The 19286-nt window shown below is 31.3% G+C and overlaps 1 protein-coding gene and 2 long non-coding RNA genes across 3 annotated transcripts; all 3 read right to left on the bottom strand.

Moving 5' to 3' along the window:
* Positions 1–1088: 1088 nt before the first annotated feature.
* LOC117127254 lies at positions 1089–4046 on the bottom strand. The gene is made up of 2 exons (XR_004450166.1): positions 3910–4046; positions 1089–2273 (listed from the first exon to the last, which is right to left on the bottom strand). It is a non-coding gene; the product is annotated as an uncharacterized LOC117127254 (long non-coding RNA).
* A 648-nt stretch (positions 4047–4694) lies between these two features.
* LOC103834632 lies at positions 4695–15088 on the bottom strand. The gene is made up of 2 exons (XR_004450164.1): positions 12278–15088; positions 4695–12007 (listed from the first exon to the last, which is right to left on the bottom strand). It is a non-coding gene; the product is annotated as an uncharacterized LOC103834632 (long non-coding RNA).
* Positions 15089–17086: 1998 nt separating this feature from the next.
* LOC103834631 (defensin-like protein 159) lies at positions 17087–18767 on the bottom strand. The gene is made up of 2 exons (XM_033276983.1): positions 17487–18767; positions 17087–17384 (listed from the first exon to the last, which is right to left on the bottom strand). The coding sequence occupies exons 1-2, from the start codon at positions 17536–17538 to the stop codon at positions 17200–17202; spliced, it is 237 nt and encodes a 78-aa protein (XP_033132874.1). The 5' UTR covers positions 17539–18767; the 3' UTR covers positions 17087–17199.
* Positions 18768–19286: the final 519 nt, after the last annotated feature.

Raw genomic sequence — 19286 nt, 5'->3', positions numbered from 1 at the left:
TATATAATATAACATACCCTAACAATTTAATTTTGGACTAACAAAATTCTCAATTGATTCTCAATCCGCCACGTAAACAAAATTAGCATTCCAATTACGTGACAACTCAGCATGTCACTTTTTTAATTAATACAAACTAAATGTTATAACTTTTTTAATGCTTCTCTTTTAATATATAGGGGATATACTTACTTATAGAACTTTTCTTTTGTTGGAAGAGACTATTTATAATGCTTGAGTTCCGGATAAAGAGGTGAAACCAACTCTTCCTTTGTTGCTATAAAGTATCTATATTATTAAAGTTGAAGTACACATTGAAATTGTTTGGCAATATGGATAGTAGTTAAAAAAATAGTACTGTTTGGAAACATGGATAGCAGTAAGTTAGGAAAAAAAATTGGCTATGCTACTAAAAATTTGGAAATCCATTACATTATATTAAAAAGTAATGGGTCTATGTTACTTGATATATATATTCAAATCAAAATAATGATTTAAAATTGATTTATATCAAAAATTCATTCAAAAATATACATATATTAATTTGATTTTTACTAACATATTTCCAATAACTATTATAAAAATGTTTTCAATATATATAATAAAAATACAATACAAAGCCCAATTTCAAACACCAACTTAAATTATGGTTTTTATATTTCAAATTAAATTTTAAACTATAATATATGTGATTATTTATATGATTGTACGTATAAAATATTATTAGTTATAAAAACAATTATTTGATGGTACGTATAAAATACGATTAATTATATGATAACACATATTTTGTAACCTATGATGACACATATAGGATATATATATAATAGTGATTAGGGGTGGGCGTTCGGGTTCGTTTTCGGGTCTTTTTGGGATTTCGTGTCCAATTCAGATCTTTGAGGATTTGGTTCGGAATTGGATAACCAATTTAAATAGGTTTGGTTTACATATTTGGATAGAGAATTAATAATTATTTACGTATTTTGGAGTTTTGAGTATTTTTTAACTATATAAGATATTTACTTTTGATTATTTGTATATTTTTTCAAGCATTTATGCGAACTTAAAAGTATCATATATATTTTGGATGTATTTATATATATTAAATCTAAAAATAATTAATATATATAAATATATAAATCTATTTTGGATACCCAAAATACTTCGGTTCGGATCGGATTAGATTTCAGTTCTTCAAATACCAAAATTTTGAATAATTCAGATATTTAATCAATTCTGGTTCGGATTTAGTACTACTTATTCGGATTGGGATCGGTTCGATTTTTCGAGTTCGAGTTTTTTGCCCAACTCTAAATAGTAACATAAAAAGCAAATAGCATTATATTTTTTTTTAAAATATACTCGCACGCCTGTGCGGGTCAAAATCTAGTGTATATTTAAATATAAATCTATTGGTAAGCTCTTTTATTCTTATTATACCTTTTTGGCTTTGCCAAGTGCAGATGGAGCGGATAGAAGAACACGTATTGTGCTCTTGAAGCTTAACAGGCCATGCAATATTCAAGAATGCCAACCACTTTTTTATGAAGTACAGGGGGATGGCCTTTGTCTGGCAAATAACAAGCCTAGCAAGCCACACAGTATTTGCAGTTGTGTTTACACTTGCTAAGCTTAAATGTATCTCGTATGATGTTAAACAAGACCCGAAATTTTTGTTGTCACATGGATAAAAAATTATTTATAAAACAGTGCGGGAAAAGTATAAGGATTTCGACCTATATATTTAGCTATCTTCATTTAAAGCTGCTGAATCCTTTCCCAGCTTAGCTACTCTGATTGACATGTATTTGAACAAAACATAGAGAAATAATATACAAGAATATTACCAATCAAAACCATAATTTCAAAAGAAGATCAAGAGTACAAATATTTGTTAAGGGAATGTTGACAGTGAGGTTCGATCAAGTGCTTAATGAGTTAGTTAGGGACAAACAGATCGAAAAATCGTGTTTATATTAAACCAAGTGATTACGTTTTGATGCGTTTAGGGGTCAATAGTTCTGTAAATGCAAATTTGAAATTAGGGACCCAAACTTTAAGGAATAACAAACTCTACAAACCATAAGCTACGTAACTTAGATCATATAGTTCCCCACTGATCACAAGACCAGCAGGACTCAGTATCACTGATATATATGTAAGCTCATAAACTATTATTCGTATTTGAAATCCATCTTCTGCAAACCTTGACAACTGAAGCTCCCGTAGCAAACTTCTTCTCAAGATTATAGATGTGTCACTGAGTTGTATCCCTGATAAACAAATATGTTCAACGCATTAAACTACAATGTACGACCCTTTTAAAAGAAGGTATAATAGCAGATTTTAAGAAGTAATCTTAAGCAACGAAATTGACATCCTACTCTAAACTCCCTCATTCACTATATATGGTGATATACCATGGATTTCACCACATTTAGACCATATTATATGTACTATATAGAGTTTATTATATGAGCTTGGAGTATGTTTTAGAGTGTTTTCAGGTTCAGGAAAGATTTGGAGAACTTTGGTGATTTTGGAACCTTTTGAAGTGCAAACTGCACAGATACATTAGAAGTTTACCTATCGATGGAGACCTTCTCACAGAGCGATTTAGCTGATATTTTGACAATAGATATAGCTTTGAGTTAGATTTCCAATGCCACCCATTTGAGGTTAATCCAACGGTTAGATCTAAACTTATGTCCGTTTTACTGAAGAGTGGTATGTCTGCCTCACGAGAGGAAGCTGTTGAGGAGACGAATGAATGTCGATCGACAACACAGCCTTAGTGTCGATCGATTGTCGATCGACGGTGATACCAGAACGCAGGCCAAGTATGTATTCAAGACCTACTTAAGCCCAGAAGCCACCACAAATTACCAGAATGCTTATGACCGACTTTAAACCATATTTATGTGTTTTCTAAGCCATTGTTGACGGCTACACTTTATTTTATTCATTGTTCTTAATTTTAGGTTAAGAGAGAATAGAGGAACTCCTTTGGAGTAATTTTAAAACTCTATTGTTTTTATTATTTATTCTATTTTATCTATTCATCTATGGTTTTTTGTGAGTTTATATGGTTAATTAGGGTTCTTGATGGATTAGAAAAAATTATAGAATTGCTAGGGTGAATTTATAGAAAATCCTTTATTAGAATTAATCTTACTGCTTGTGTTCTAGAGGAGCTAACTCGAACCCTGATATTAGGATTGTGGACAACTACCGCAGCAGGTTCTGCACCAGAATATATTATATTGAGCTACGATTGCTAGAAACAAGCAACAATTGATTTAGTTAAGACTAGTGAAGCTATCAATCAGCTCTCTAATGCTTGCCTAAGGCAGCATCGATCAACGCTAACTCAATAGCATCGATCGATGCTCGATCCATATCAACAAACGACATTTGAGATATTGGACTTAATCAAAAGACTTGATTCGCAGCGGAAGCTAGACATCTTGTGCATTAGATACTGAGTTCTAGAATTTTCATCCTCATATCTGAATCATTCTATCTCTATAATTCTGATTACATGAATCATAACTCTAGCTATTTATTCTTATTGTTTACAACCTCAATCAACCAACTGAACAATTGTCTTGTTACCCTGCTTTACTTTATTTACTGCTTTATTCATCTATTGCCTAGCTTAATTGCGAATGTATTGAGTTTATTGTGTGTTCACGCTCGCTGTGGATTCGATATTAAGTACTACAACCGAACCTCTTATTTGAGAGAGTAAAACCACTTTTTAGAGTAATTTGAATGATGTACCATATGTATATCTACAGGGTTTGAAGATGATAGAAGATGAATCTGTCTTGTTTACAATCAAAATCTTGTTCTTATGATTAATTAATATTGATTCAGATTCAAATCGAAGAGGATAATAAAGGGCACCTTGTCCGCACGGCTCACACATTCGCTTTTACTACCATCTCGAAATCTTTGTTCTTTATGAGGAATAACAGTGAACTGATGTTCGGCCATTGAGTACGAAGGTGGATGCGATGTAGAAAGAGTGGAAATGATGTATCATCGTACGTATATTTGAAGATTTAAGGTTGCTTTTAGACGACAACAAAACTGAAAATGGAGAAAGAAATAAAGCAAATTAGTCAAGAATTCTTGGTCGTGAGTGCCTTGGCATAGTTAACGTGAATATATTGGATGATTTGATTGGTCTGAAGAAAAATTTGACTTGGGTGACCTAAATGAATTTGAAATCAATATTTTTAATAGTATATAGATTTTTAATTTTTATAGGTTTTATTTTTATTCGTGGCCTTACATTTATTTAATATAGGTTTTATCACATTAACGATCTCTTTAACAATAATAATAACAACGACAGTTAAGAGGTCCGGGAACTTCAGGATCGTTAAAACAATATGCAAGGCCGCCAATGTGTTGCTGGGCGCAGTCTTTACGGCAAACGGACCTTACACACTCCACTCCTTTGTCAATGGTTGTTTGACATATATTTTTTCCCTCGGTTTTTTCAACCATTAAATATACTACAAAAGCAAGGCATCAACGACAAATATATATATAAATATAATCATTTACTTAGATATCATAATAGTTTTGTTTAATTGGAAATGAGAAATTGAGATTACCTGAGAATACAATCATGAGTACAAGAAAATAAGAACATGATAACTTGGCCATGATCAATATTCTTCGTTTGATATTTTTCTTTTCAGTGACTTTGGTGTAGTAATGATTATAAGTCTATATATACTAGTTGTAAGGTATATGATGTTCTTTTTTATTTGTTTAATTTTTATCACATAAAAGAAAAATGTTCGCTTAAATGAGAAAACAATAAATAGAATATCTAATCTATTAATTAAATTTTTTTTTCTAACAAGTCATAATACAGTAGAACCTCTATAAATTAATAATATTGAGATTTTATTAATTTATAGAGATATTAATTTACCAAAATTTCCTATTTTAAGATATATTTAATCTAAGATATGAAAAATAATTAATTTTAGTGTATAGGAATTAACTGTTATTTTTTAAAAAAAATTGACATTTATATTAATTTTATTATATTATTTGATGTATATAATATATATTGCATAGAACTTCAATGTAGTTTTGGATATATTAAGTGTTAAGAAAATATAAAGATAATTTCATTGTGAATATAAAAATAATAATATAATAATATAATAATAGGTTCTTACTTATATAAAATATGTATACATAGGAATTATTAATTTATAGTTTTAATTGGACAATATATTTGCATAGAATGTTCTAAAAATTATTATCTTACTATTTTATCGATTTGTGTCAAATTTTGAACATGTCCAAGTTGAGACCGGCGAAATTTATTATTTTGTAGAGATTATTAATTTATCGAGTATTAATTTATTGAGGTTCTACTGTAGTTCCATTTAATTAATAACTTAATGTGATATACTTGATTATCTACATTAAATCTCAATAATCAATAAAATATTAATAATAAGTCAATTTTAACTATACATTTAAAATTTATTTTTAGTTATAACAAAATATGTTGAGAAAAATCTAACAAAATCCTACCAAAATTTTTAAATATATTAATTAATTTCATAATTAGTAATATAATAATACTCTAATTAATGTTGATTAATATTTTATTATAAAACAAAAGAAAATAAAAATAAAAATTATTTGCTACTTTTATAAATTTTATCATTATAATCTATATTATATTAAAATAAAGGTGATGTATGAATTGAATATGATAAAATTATATTAAATTGATAGATTAACCAGTTATTTAAATGCATTCATTTAAATAAATTATCATTTATCGTGAAAGCGGGTTATATTCATAAACTTTGTAATATTTTATAACTAAACTATATATATATATGTATAATAATAATTTACGTAGATATCATAGTATTTTTGTTTAATTGGAAATGAGAAATTAAAATTACCTCAGAATACAATCATGAGTACAAGAAAATAAGAACGGGTTAAACGCTGAGATGCCCTTAATGAGGCGAAATTCATTTGGTCATACTCTTACTTATTCTGCCATACTCTTATCTATTCTGATACTCTCTATATTGATGGTTAATGTCGAAAGTGCCATTTCTCTACCAAGGCAGATTGAATTGAGACTGAATGACGTCAGATGACCAATCAAAAATCATTATTCCATTTCTAAATCGGGAGTAATCGAATCTGTTATTTTCTCTCTCTTATCTCACATGTGGGTTTCTTTGGGCGTTATCTTCTTCCTCGCTATCATTGCATTGAGCTAACTCGGTTTCTTCGCTTGGATGCTGAATCATCGAGCTATTAATTCCGTTTTACAGGGTATGTATCTTAAAGCCAATGTTTAGAATCCTTCATCCACCATAGACGATCGATTTACAGAGATTCTGATTTACAAGATTCATAGTTGTAATTGGGCTGGACTAATCGAGGATCGGAAAGTGTGAATGGTCTGTCTATTAGAGAATTGGATAATCAACAACTGTATAAGAAAAGATAGAACATCGGGAATCAAAGAATGCTGATAACTCCGAGGTAACTATTGAAACAAATTGAAGAGAAGAAAACAACTAGAACTGGGAAACGTTGGACAAAGTTGGTTACTGAAAAAACTATGTAAGAATGTATAACTTAGTATAACTTAAATACTATAACTGTATAACCATGTATAACTTAATGGTTTGATTTAATTCTTTTTTGTATTGTAGATGTGTCTTTCTTCTACTTAGTATTTAGTGTTGATGATAGAGGATTGGTTCGCAACTATCCTAGTTTTGGTTGTGAATGTGTTGATCGGATGGATCACACGATCGCTACTTCGGTATGCTGATATCACTCAAATTACCCTAAGGAGTGAATTACTCTCTCAAATAAGAGGTTCAGTTGTAGTACTTAGGGATCGAATCCACAAGGAGCTAGGGAACCTAATAAATCTAATCGGAATTGTTAAGCTAGGTTGTTTAATGATTTAAATGTAAAGTTGCAAGTTTGTGAGGAAATAATTGCTCGATTGATTGATTGGGGTTTTGGTACTTAAATGGAAATAGCTAGACTTAGGGGCTTTATTCAGGTAATCAAGATTATAATCTTACAGATGCCTAATAAGTTGTATGCATGATATTATAGAACTCAACACTTAATAACAAACCCTTAAGCTTTCGCTTTCTAGGTTTGTCTATTGACCAGTGTCGATTGATTAGTCAATAGAATATCGATCGATACACTTGTTGAAACGTCGACCGATTATTCGATAGGAATATCGGTCAATGCTCTTGGTCAAACGTTAATGTGCGGATTGAATATGCTCACTAAGCTTACTAGATCAGCTCTCGCTTATTCTAGCAAGTCTTAGCTCAGTTAGGATGGATTCAGGGTGAGATGCAAGCTATCGCTTATGTCTACAACTCATAAGGCAAGTTTTAGGTAGCTAATATAAAAACATGCATTAATGATAATTCTAATAATGAATATCACAACTTAGAAATCTATAGTTGATGCTAATCCCTCATAAATTTTTTAAACCCTAAAATCTAACCAGAGAACTACTGAGATATAGCAAGCAATTCATAACATCAATAAAGTATAAAAACTGCATAGATAAATAGATAGATATCAACAGAGTTCCAATCACAAATCTCTTTGGATCTTCTCTCCAATCTACTAAAAATCTTAGAAAACCTTTGTTGTAAAATCAGTAAAACAAGAAAGCACACTTTGCCTCTAACATGTTGGCAAGCTTATATAATTAGGTTAAAACTCGTTAGGGGTAATCTTGTAAATTGGTGAAGACTTGGGTTCTAAGTTGTCTGAGACCAAACGGGCTTTCTGCGCGCTTTGCTGTTGATCTATGTCAAGATGTGAACATCCATCGATTATTCCTCTTCAATGTCGACCGATGGTCGAACTCGATGGTCATCTCGGGTGCTTACTCCAGATATCTCCAAAATGCTCCAACCAAAATCATCATTTTCCTTCAAATTTTATGATCCTATAAATATCCTAAATAGACTCTATAATATAATAATTAGTAGTTAAAACCTATATTACATGGAAATGGAAGCGGGTCAAACCCATGGATAAATGTGGGTCAAATCCATGGTTTATCATATGCTCAGGCCAATGGGGTTACGAAAAACTTGATATCTTTATGTCTCTATTAGAAATGATATATCCCAGCGTCTCATATCATTGCTGGTGCTCCGAAATAATAGAACCGGTGTTCATTTGTGAACGTTGTTTCTGACAATATGCATTGCAGGGATGTCAAATGGGCTTAATGACCATGGGTTAACCAAGACCAAACCCAAATGATCTGACCATATTAGGCCCAAAATTTAAAGTTGTCCAATTGGACTCAAACCTATTAAGTCCAAATTAGATGGGCTAAAACCATTTGGACATGGACGTCCAATAAACCTTAAAATATATAATTTTTTTTATAAATATAGAAAAAAAAAATTTAAAAAATCAGAAAGTAAAAAACATATTGTCCCGCCAAATTTACAAAATTATATTTTTCCACCAAAACCATAAAATGACGTTTTCCCGCCAAAACCGTAAAATCATGTTTTCCCATAAATTTGAAAACTCTCATTTTCCCGTCAAAACCACAAAATCACGTTCTTCCACCAAAACTGCAAAATAATGTTTTCTCAGCAAAACCGCAAAATCATATTTTCCCGCCAAAACCGCAAAATCTTGTTTTTCCGCCAAAACCGCAAAATCATGTTCTTCCACCAAAACCATAATATCATGTTTTTACGCCAAAACCACAAAATCACGTTCTTCTACCAAAAATGCAAAATAATGTTTTCCCGCCAAAACCGCAAAATCATGTTTTCCCGCCAAAACCGCAAAATCGTGTTTTTCCGCCAAAACCACAAAATCATGTTCTTCCACCAAAACCATAATATCACGTTTTCCCGCCAAAAATGTAAAATCACGTTTTTCCGCCAAAACTGTAGAATAATGTTTTCCCGCCAAAACCGCAAAATCGCGTTTTCCGTCAAACCCGCAAAATTGCGTGTTTTCCGCCAAAACCGTAAAATCCTGTTCTTCCACCAAAACCATAAAATCACGTTTTTCCGCCAAAACTGTAAAATCATGTTTTTTCGCCAAAACCGCAAAATCCCATTTTCTCGCCAAAACCATAAAATCATTTTTTTCCGCCAAAACAGCAAAATCTCGTTTCCCCCTCCAAGACCTCAACGTGTTTTCCTACAAAAACCACAAAAATCGCGTTTTTCCGCCAAAATTGCAAAATCATGTTTTCATTAAATTTGCAAAATTGTATTTTCTTGTTAAAATCGTAAAATCACATTTTTCACATTGTATATGTACTTTTATATAAATTGAATTTGAAATTATGTTTTTTTATAGATTTAGTATTAAGGCATACATTTTATTTGGGCCCCGCGGACGGTCTATTTGGAATGGTCTATTTTGGGTTTGGACTAGGTACAATTTGGACTTAAGAAAAATAATGTCCAATAAACTGCTTTGTCCATTTGGACATATCCATTGGACATGGACAGCCCAATTGACATCTCTACGGGCAGCTTAGGTCTTTTGCAATGAAATTCATTTGACCACTTGTGACTGACCATTTGAAGATTAGTGGTGTGTTTATAAGTTATAACATGTAATTTTATCTACTTTTGCTAAGTTTATGTAAAATACATCGTTTATGTAAAATAAATTTCACATAATGTAATGTCTCTAGTTTTTATTTATTTTAACTTCAATAAATACATCAATAACAACCTTGTATCCAAAAAAGAACATATTGCAAATGTAAAAGATACAATCAAAATTAGTTGAACTTTTACTAAGTTGTATAGTTACTAAAAGTGCGACTTAGTTCAACTTGTGATTACACTTACACCAAGTTTAGTATTTTTTCTGAAGTTATGAACACTGGAGATCCGGATTTTATGAGTCAGGTCTGGATGGTCCGCGAAAAATCCCTGGTTGGGTTATAATTATCCAAGTTTCTTTTGGTTTCATGGTCTTTTTTTATTTTCTCAGAATTAAGTACAGTTTTATTTAATTCACTTTTCGGACAGGAGTATCTGAGAATAATTTTTTTTGGCACTAGAGCAATTGATCCAATAAGAACATGATAACTAGGCCATGATCAATATTATTTGTTTGATATTTTTCCTTTCAATGACTTTTGTGTTGTAATGATTATATGTATATATACAGGTTGTGAGGTACAAGATGTTCTTTTTTCTTTGTTTACTTTTATCACATAAGGGAAAAATTTTCGTTTAAATGAGAAAAACAATAAATAAAATATAATAAATTCTATCATTTTTCTAAAAAAATAGACTTTTGTCTGTTGAAGAAATCATTAGCGAAATAAAAGATAAAATAATTAGTCAGCTTAATTAGCCAGTTTATTTAAATATAGATGTGAGGTCAAAATTTTGTAGGTGTTACAAAAGAAACTAGGAATATGGAAATAATCAGTTAAGTAATATAGTATAAGTGTGTTTAGGGGTGGACACGGAGCGGATATCCGGAATTTTAAGGATATCCGTGATCCGCTCTGTTTCCCACGAATAATCGATTTTTCGATCAGATTCGATCTGTAATTTTTTGGATATCCGATTCGATCCATAAAAAAATAATTTTAAATTTTAAAAATTAAAAAATTATAGAAAAAAGAACAAAATCTGATATAAAATAACAATTTTTCATTACAATTTTTAAAAAATTACATACTTTCAAAATTTTTAATAACTAAATAATTAATTTAGTGAATAAAAATATTATAAAATTTATATAGAGATATAAAATTATATATATTATATAATTTTATAAACATATATACATATATATATATATATATGTATATAACAGATCAGATATATCTGTTTTTTTTTTAATATTAGTATTTGTGATTTGCTTCGTCTTTGACGGATATTGAATTTTAGTATTTACTTTTGATTCGTTAAGCTACGGATATCTGGATTTTTCGGATCGAATCGAAACGAATAACGGATCGAATCAAAATTTTCGGATATTTTGTCCACCCCTAAGTGTGTTTGATTTTCAAATGTTATCCTTTGTTAGTCTACAGGAAAATAGGCTTTTGACTTTTGAAAAAAATCATTATCTAATTATAGGAAAAAATCAAATGTATCTCCCATGTATCTTTGATTAAACTGTCTACTTAAATAGAGAGGACTGAGATTAAAACATTATCACTCTTGTTTGACTATTTACCATTATTTTAATAATTAAAAAGTAAATATAAAAATTTGATTGAATAAAAGTCTCATTCATCAAGGTATAGGCATGGGACGGATCGGATATCTGGACAATTTTAAGGTATCCGGATCCGGATCTTTATCCGGCGGATCCATAATGTTACTATCCTTAAATTGGCTCCTTAGGTTTGTCCAGATCCATCTACACACATAACATACAAAGTCAGATACCAATTTATACTAAAGAATTAAACAATGCCTGAGTTATAAAACATAAGAGAAATCTGACAAAAGTGTCTCCAAGCAGCACTTTCTATGAAACTCAACGGTAACTGTCCTATCACCATCATCTCATTTGTAGCTTCTCTGAAAGTGGTTGCACTGACCTTTGCACACTTCAGTGTTCCTTCTTCATCGATATTGGTTTGAGTCGAACTTTGGCCCTCTGTGAATGACCTGAAGTTTCTGCAGATACTGATATGCTTCAACAAGTTTGAGGTTTCCGACCTTGTTGTGCAGCAAAATGTCTTCTTGCAGTAATGACACATACATCTATCACGATTCTCCTTTGTTCTTGTGAAATGGTTCCAAATTTCCGACCTTGTAGGAAGAACCCGAGGAGATTTCTTCGCTTTGTGTGTTTCTTCACTGCCTCCAGATGATACTTTACGCTCGCCTTTGTTATCCGGAGTCATCAACTCTTGTACTTCATCACCTTCAACGTCTTTGTCATTCTCACGATCATCACGGTTTGGAGTTGCGGATGAATCCATCTGTAAAAAAAGAGAGTCAGAATCATTCATGATCAAAAGAGATTAAGAAATCGAAAACACCTAAAAGAAACCTCCAACATTCAATCGATTATAAATAACTCAAATAGAACTCGGATTTTCTTAAGAAATCGAAAACACTAAACACCTAAATGCATTTTCTTAAAATCGGATTTCATCTAATAAAACTCAAAGTCTCAAAGCCAATTGAATCACAGAACAAGTAAATTTATCAAAACTTAGGGATTTCGAAATTGAAAAAGTGTTATTTACCTGAACTGATTTCGCGAAAACGAAGAAGATGGAGAGTGAATGAGTGTTTGAAACATGAGAGGCTCCTTAGGTTTAATAGCAGATACGATTAGGGATTTCGAAAGGTAGAAGAAGATCAATCGACTCTTGCTTGATGATTTTTCGTCTCCAAAGTATCGAAACTCAGCAACTATCGAAACACGAAGTCTCGAGAAGGGAAAGACTCTCTCACGCGTGTTCTGTAATGTATAAGCCGTACACGTGTTCCGTTATGTATACATATATTTGATATGTTATATATGTTCGGGTTACTTCGGGTTACTCATCGGTTTTCGATTTAAACTGAACCGATCCTGAAACCCAATGTATCGCTTAGCTAAACCCGATCAGGTATTTCAATGGATCCAGAACCGATCCAATCTCTCCACTTCGGTCCGGGTCCGGGTTCGGGTTCGGGTTTCGGACATTTTGCCCATGCCTACCTTTGTCTCGCAAATAACAAGCCTAGCAAGCCACACAGTATTTGCAGTTGTGTTTATACTTGATAAGCTTAAATGTATCTCGTATGATGTTACACAAGACCCGAAATCTTTATTGTCACATGAATAAAAATCTTTTTACATAAAACAGTGCGGGAAAAGAATTAGGATTTTGACCTATCTAGCTATATTTATTTAAAGTTGCTGAATCATTTCCCAGCTTATATAGCTACTATGATTGACGTATTTGAATAAAACATAGAGTAATATACAAGAATATATTTCAAATCAGAACCATAATTTCAAAAGAAGATCAAGAGAACAAGTATATTTGTTAAGGGAATGTTGAGAATGAGATTCGATCAAGTGCTTAATGAGTTAGTTAGGGACAAAACATTTCAGAAATCTCGTTTATTATATTAAACCGAGTGGTTACGTTCTAATGCGTTTAAGGGTCAATAGTTTTGTTAATTCAAATTTTGAAACTAGAGACCCAAAACTTAAAGCATAACAAACTCTACAAAACCATAAGCTACTTAACTCAGATCATATATGTTCCCCATTGTTCACAATACCAGCAGGACTCAGTATCACTTATACATATGTAAGCAAATAACCTATATTATTCGTATTTGAAATCCATCCTTCTGCAAACCTTGACAACTGAAGCTCCAGTAGCAAATTTCTTCTCAAGCTTTTTAGATGTGTCACTGAGTTGTATCACTGAGTTGTATCACTGATAAACAAATATGTTTAACGCACTAAACTACAATGTACGACCCTTTTAAAAGAAGTATATTAGCAGATCTGTAGAAGTAATCTTAAGCTCCCTTGACCTATGAAACGAAATGCTACTCTAAACTCCCTCATTCATTATCTATGGATATATACAGAGTTTGAAGATAATAGAAAATGAATCTTTCTTGTTTGCAATCAAAATCTCGTTCTTATGCAAATCGCAGAGGATGCGTTTAAGCACAGACCAATTAATCTAATGTGCCAACAATACCACAATCGAATGGTATGTTATTGTAGCATTTTAGGATCGAATACACAAGGAACTAAGGATCATAACACTAGGAATATACAAATTTTCCTAGTCTAAGCAAATAAGAAGATGAATGATTGGTAACAAGCTAATATACTAAAAATATAAACAAGTTGATCTCAAATCCAATCAAGAAAATAGTGCAAGAATTCAATCAACTAAGGATGGATCCATGGGCAATGATAATTGATATAAAGTGATCTAGGTTTAATCTAGTATGTTCAAACAAAACAATCAAGAAGTCTATAGGTCTAGATCTCATTCAATATAATTAATCAACTGTTGTGGTAAAAAAATTTATGCTAATCATGAATTAAAATCTTCAATTGTCGTTAACCTAACACAATCAAGCATGCATGAAACACAAGTCTACTAACCACTAAATATTTCGGGCATCAATTGTCGTTGGCCAAATATGTAAAAAGCAATACTAAGTTCATTCAAACATTTAAACAAACACCTTTCGGGCGTAAAATAGTTTAAGGTTTAGATGAGAATGATCAAGTAAGAACACTTATCAAGCATAGAACAATGTTAATCAAGCAAGAAATAACATAAATATCCACATAATCTATCTAGCCTATAAATCACAAAGTGTCTACTCAATAATTTCCATGAAAAACCTTAAATCCATATGAGATTCAATGTTAATCATGTTAATGAGCAAGAAAACACAAATATAAGATGAAGTATTTTTTTAGATTAAGAGGTTGATTGTTTGTAGTTTTTGTTTTAGTTTTTGGTTTTTGTTTTTGTAAAAACCATTTTTTATCCAATCAAGTTTTTAGTTTTTAGTTTTTGTTTTTGTAAAAACCATTTCATTTAGGGAAGCTAGTTTTTCAAAATTTCAACCAATTTGTGAAGAAAAGCCAAAAACCAACTTTTGTGGGTTTTCAATACAAAAACGAATTTTGTTTATTTTGTATAAAATACTATATTTTAATTAATTAATAATTAAGTAAATAATGTTTTCATAAAGATAAAATTCCCATACAATATTTTTTATCATTTAACATTAATGTAAAATAATTTATGTGTTTCATATATGTAAATAAATATAGATAATATTAGTATTAGTTGTAACCAATTACTTATTAATATCTATAATTAAATTATTGAATAATTTTATTATACATACTAAACAACAACTAAAAATTATAAATTTAAAATATTTTATCAATACAATATATTATATTAATTTGAAAAAATAGCCATACAAGTTCTAAAAAATGAAAATTATTTTATGTAATAAAATTTATAAATAATTTCAAAATTTTAAAATATTATAATTTTAATAATTTATAGATATTTTATTAATTATATTTAAGTATAACACTTAAAAATAAAATAATTAAAACATGGTAATGTTTTTATTTTAAATAACATCCACTATATTTTGATAAATTTTAATGGTAATTTTTTAAAAAAAATATTATTTTAAAACAATGTATTGCTTATTTTATAAAAAAAACTAAGAATACAGCAAAACCAAAATCTAAAAACCAAAAACCAAAACCAAAAGCTGAAAATCAAAAATCAAAATCTAAAAGTTAAAAACCAAAAACCAAAATCTAAAACTAAAATCTGAAAACCAAAAACTAAAACTAGAAACTAAGGGAAACAATCATCACCTAAGAAGATTCAAGTTTTTACAATTTTGGACAAAGTCTTAATAGAAAATGATATAAAAACTAAGTTTTTTAGGTCTAAATCTATTTATAGGGGCCTAAAAATCGTGCCGGTTTAGTTGAATTAAACAGGGTCAAACCGGATTAAACCGGTCAACAAATTGGTTTCGCATCAGATCACCAAAGCGAGCGGTCTCTTGTTCCCGCTTCACCAAGCCGCTCCATGGGTCGCGTGAAGTGCAACGACTCGGCCTTCCCGCTCCGTGTAGCCACTCCCGAGCTCGCTACGTTCCGAGCGATGGCACCAAGTCGCTGCAGCACCCGCTCTGGGCTACGCTCAACTCCCAGCGGTGTGGACCGGTCGCTGCATCAGTTCGCTATCTCGAGCTCCGTGTTCATCTACTTCGGGTCGTCTCCGTTGTGTTCTGGCTCGAGCTTGTGCTCTGCAACTCACGGCGAGCTCCTATTCCGTCACTCTCAGCTCTCGCCGGCGATAAGCCAGCACCATCACAACTTCTGACTCTCCTGGCCGTGAAACGCGACCTGCTGAACTCACGGAGGTCTTCGCTTCAAGCTTCGTCGTCACTGGCTCACGACCTCTCTATCTCCGCACAGTGCTCTCCGATTCAAGCCGCGGTGTTCTGGGTCGAGCTCACACTCCTCCGCCCTGCTCAGCCGCGAGTTCTTCATATCCACCGTGAAATCAAAGCACGGATTCACTTGTCGTTTTCAAATCATTTCGCCTCCGTTGAACCACAAATCCTCCATTGCCGTGCTCCGTCGTCACCGTGACCATCTCTCCCGTCGTGGTGGCTGCCGGAACTGTCAGAATCAAGTCTCGCCGTCGGGATTCAGATCCGGCGAGGAGAAGCTCGTGAGCAAAACCAGTCCCTGATCTCTTATATACTTTCAATTCGGACCCAGACTTTGGAAGTTTCAGAACTGCCCTCTCGGATCAAACCCAAAGTTTTCCAATCGTACAATTTAGCCCAGGCGAATATTCCGAATTTGCAATCTTTGTCCCTCAGTTTTATATGGTCTTCAAATCGGCTACAAACTTTGTAATTTACAAAGATAACCCTGCGATTTGACCCCAAACTTCTCAAGGGTGCACTTTAGACCCTAATGCACATAAATGGACAAATATACGCAATGTAGACACCTAAATGCAACTCAAAACACTAATATGAATAATAAATATATGTTAAAAACTATTAAAATCATGAAATATCAGGTACTAGAGAGGAACCTCATCTACAGGGCACACACATTCGCTTTTACTACCATCTCGAGATCTTTTATTCTTTTGGAGTAATACGATGAAATGATGTTCCGCTGTTGAGTACGACGGCAATGCGACGTAGAAAGAGAGGGAAAGAGGATGTTTGCGGTTTATATAAAAAGAATAAAAACACTCAATTGACTAATTTTATGTAACGGCTGGAGTAAAAGAAGAATAAAAATAATTAGAGTTGAAATAAAATTCATGGATTCGTATGTATGTTTTGGGGATTTAAGGTTACTTTGAGACGACAAAAAATTGAAGAGGGGAAAAGAAAGAAAGCAATTCGTCATGAATTATTGGTCGTGACTCGTGAGTGCCTTGGCATAGTTAACGTGAATATATTAGATGATTTGATTGGTCTCAAGAAAAATTTGACTTGGATGGCCTAAATTAATTATAAATCGATATCTTTTATAGAATATAGAATTTCATAGGTTTTATTTTGATCAAAAACCTTACATTTATTTAATATATTTATCACCACTTTTCATAAAGTTATCTCTTTAACAATCATATCTACAACGACAGTTAAGAGGTCCGGGAACTTTAGGATCGTCAAAACAATATCCAAGCCCGCCATAGTATTGCCCGGCGCAGTCTTGAGCGCAAAAGAACCTTATACAGTCTGTTCCTACTTTAAGCGTTATTTCACATATCTTTCCCTCAATTTTTTCAACCATTAAACATACTACAAAAGCATGGGATTAACAAAAAATATATATAAAAATATAATCATTTACTTAGATATCATAATATTTTTGTTTAATTGGAAATGAGAAATTGAAATTACCTGAGAATACAATCATGAGTACAAGAAAATAAGAACAAGATAACTTGGCCATGATCAATATTCTTTGTTTGATATTTTTCTTTTCGGCGACTTTGGTGTAGTAATGTCATACTTATATGTCTATATACTGGTCGTAAGGTAAGGGATGTTCTTTTTTACTTTGTTTACTTTTTAGCACATAAAATAAAATTGTTTGCTTAAATGAGAAAACAATAAATAGAATATAATAAAATATATCAGATTTTATTTTAAATAGACTTTTGACTATTGAAGAATTAATTAGCGAAATAAAGATAAAATAATCAGTCAGTTTAATTAGCAAATTCATTTAAAAATTGATATGAGGTCAAAATTTTGTAGGTATTACAAAAAGAAACTAGACATCTATTATGGAAATAATCATTTAAATAATACAGTATAGCCAATTAGTCAAATGTAATTAATGCATTCTTGATTTTGTCAAATATTATTATCCTTTATTGTTCCAAAATAGGCTTTTGACTATTGAAACAATCATTAGCTAATTGTAGGAAAAAATCAAATGTATCTTTGATTAATCTGTCTATTTAAGATTTTGAAAGGTAATAGCGGATTCTGAAGTGTGAAAAAACGGTATAAATGCGGTGCGGTTAAAAAAATAATAAAAACATATAGATATATAGTATATGTAGAGATTTTTGTTATTGTTAACTGCGATGCGGTGCGAATCATAACATTCAAAGCTTAAATAGAGAGGACTACGACTAAAACATTACCATTCTTGTTAGAATACCGTTATTCTAATAATATAGTTCATCTAGGCATAAAATTTTATATTTGTATTAATAGATTTTTATTTCGATATTTATGCATGATAAATTTCAGCTCGTTTCCACTGAATAAACCAAATTAAATTAATGACTGTTAATATTAATTATTATTTGCACTCACACAAGCATTATAGTGTATTTAGCTATACTAGATCTTTTTTCCGCGCTTCGCGCGGATAATTGCTTCTTATATGTAATTGTTGATTTTTATATGAATATCAAATATTATAGACTATAGTTGCTTGTTATATTTAATTGTTGATTTTGTTGTATTATTTTTATATAATCTCTTGTTATATTTAATTGTTGATTTTGTTTTATATTGAAAGTATTTAAATTCAAAGAAAGTGTTTTTTCTTGTTTTCTCTTGTTTAAAGGGTTTTCATAGTTTTATTTCAAAACACTTTTGATGTGTTGTAATAGATAAGTTTTTATTTTTGTGGTATTGGACTTTTAAGAAGCTAAGGTGGATCAATATATAATTAAATGTAAGAAATTGTAGTGTACATAATTTTTTTATAACAACCAATTTTATTAAACTTAGGTGGAGTTTACATAATCCTTCATGAAGAGGATGAACAATTAAAGTAAGTACATTGTAATAGCATACAAATAAATTGTCATACGGAATTCTAGCTTTAGGCAAAAGATCCGCCACCTAATTTGTCTTTCTTCGCGTCCAAGTAAATGAGATATCTTCAAATCTTTGCACCCACCAGCATTTTTCCATGATCCAGTTATAAGCTCCAAAGTGGAGATTACCATTCTTTATAGCATAATATGAAGTCCGTAGCTAAGGTGTAACATAATATGAAGTTCGTAGCTTATAACATAATAATACGCTTGTGGTTAAAAAAACATAATAATAAGCTAAGGTGGTTCAATAGCTAGTTAAGAAGTTCGAAGCTTTTGTTCGTGCATTTAAAAGCAAATAATTATTTTAATCTATAAATCTCGAATCAAAGCAACATATTTTTGTATCTCTTACCAA

This window comes from Brassica rapa, chromosome A08 (assembly GCF_000309985.2).
Source record: "Brassica rapa cultivar Chiifu-401-42 chromosome A08, CAAS_Brap_v3.01, whole genome shotgun sequence".
Taxonomy (NCBI): Eukaryota; Viridiplantae; Streptophyta; class Magnoliopsida; order Brassicales; family Brassicaceae; genus Brassica; species Brassica rapa.
The sequence above is the reverse complement of the archived record's forward strand: the minus strand, read 5'-3'. Positions and strand labels throughout refer to the sequence as shown.

Coding starts and splice junctions, on each gene's coding strand:
- LOC103834631 (XM_033276983.1), bottom strand. CDS start 17,538: ATGGCCAAGTTATCTTGTTCTTATTTTCTTGTACTCATGATTGTATTC. Junction 17,385..17,486: donor ACTCATGATTGTATTCTCAG/GTAATTTCAATT, acceptor ATGCTTTTGTAG/TATGTTTAATGGTTGAAAAA.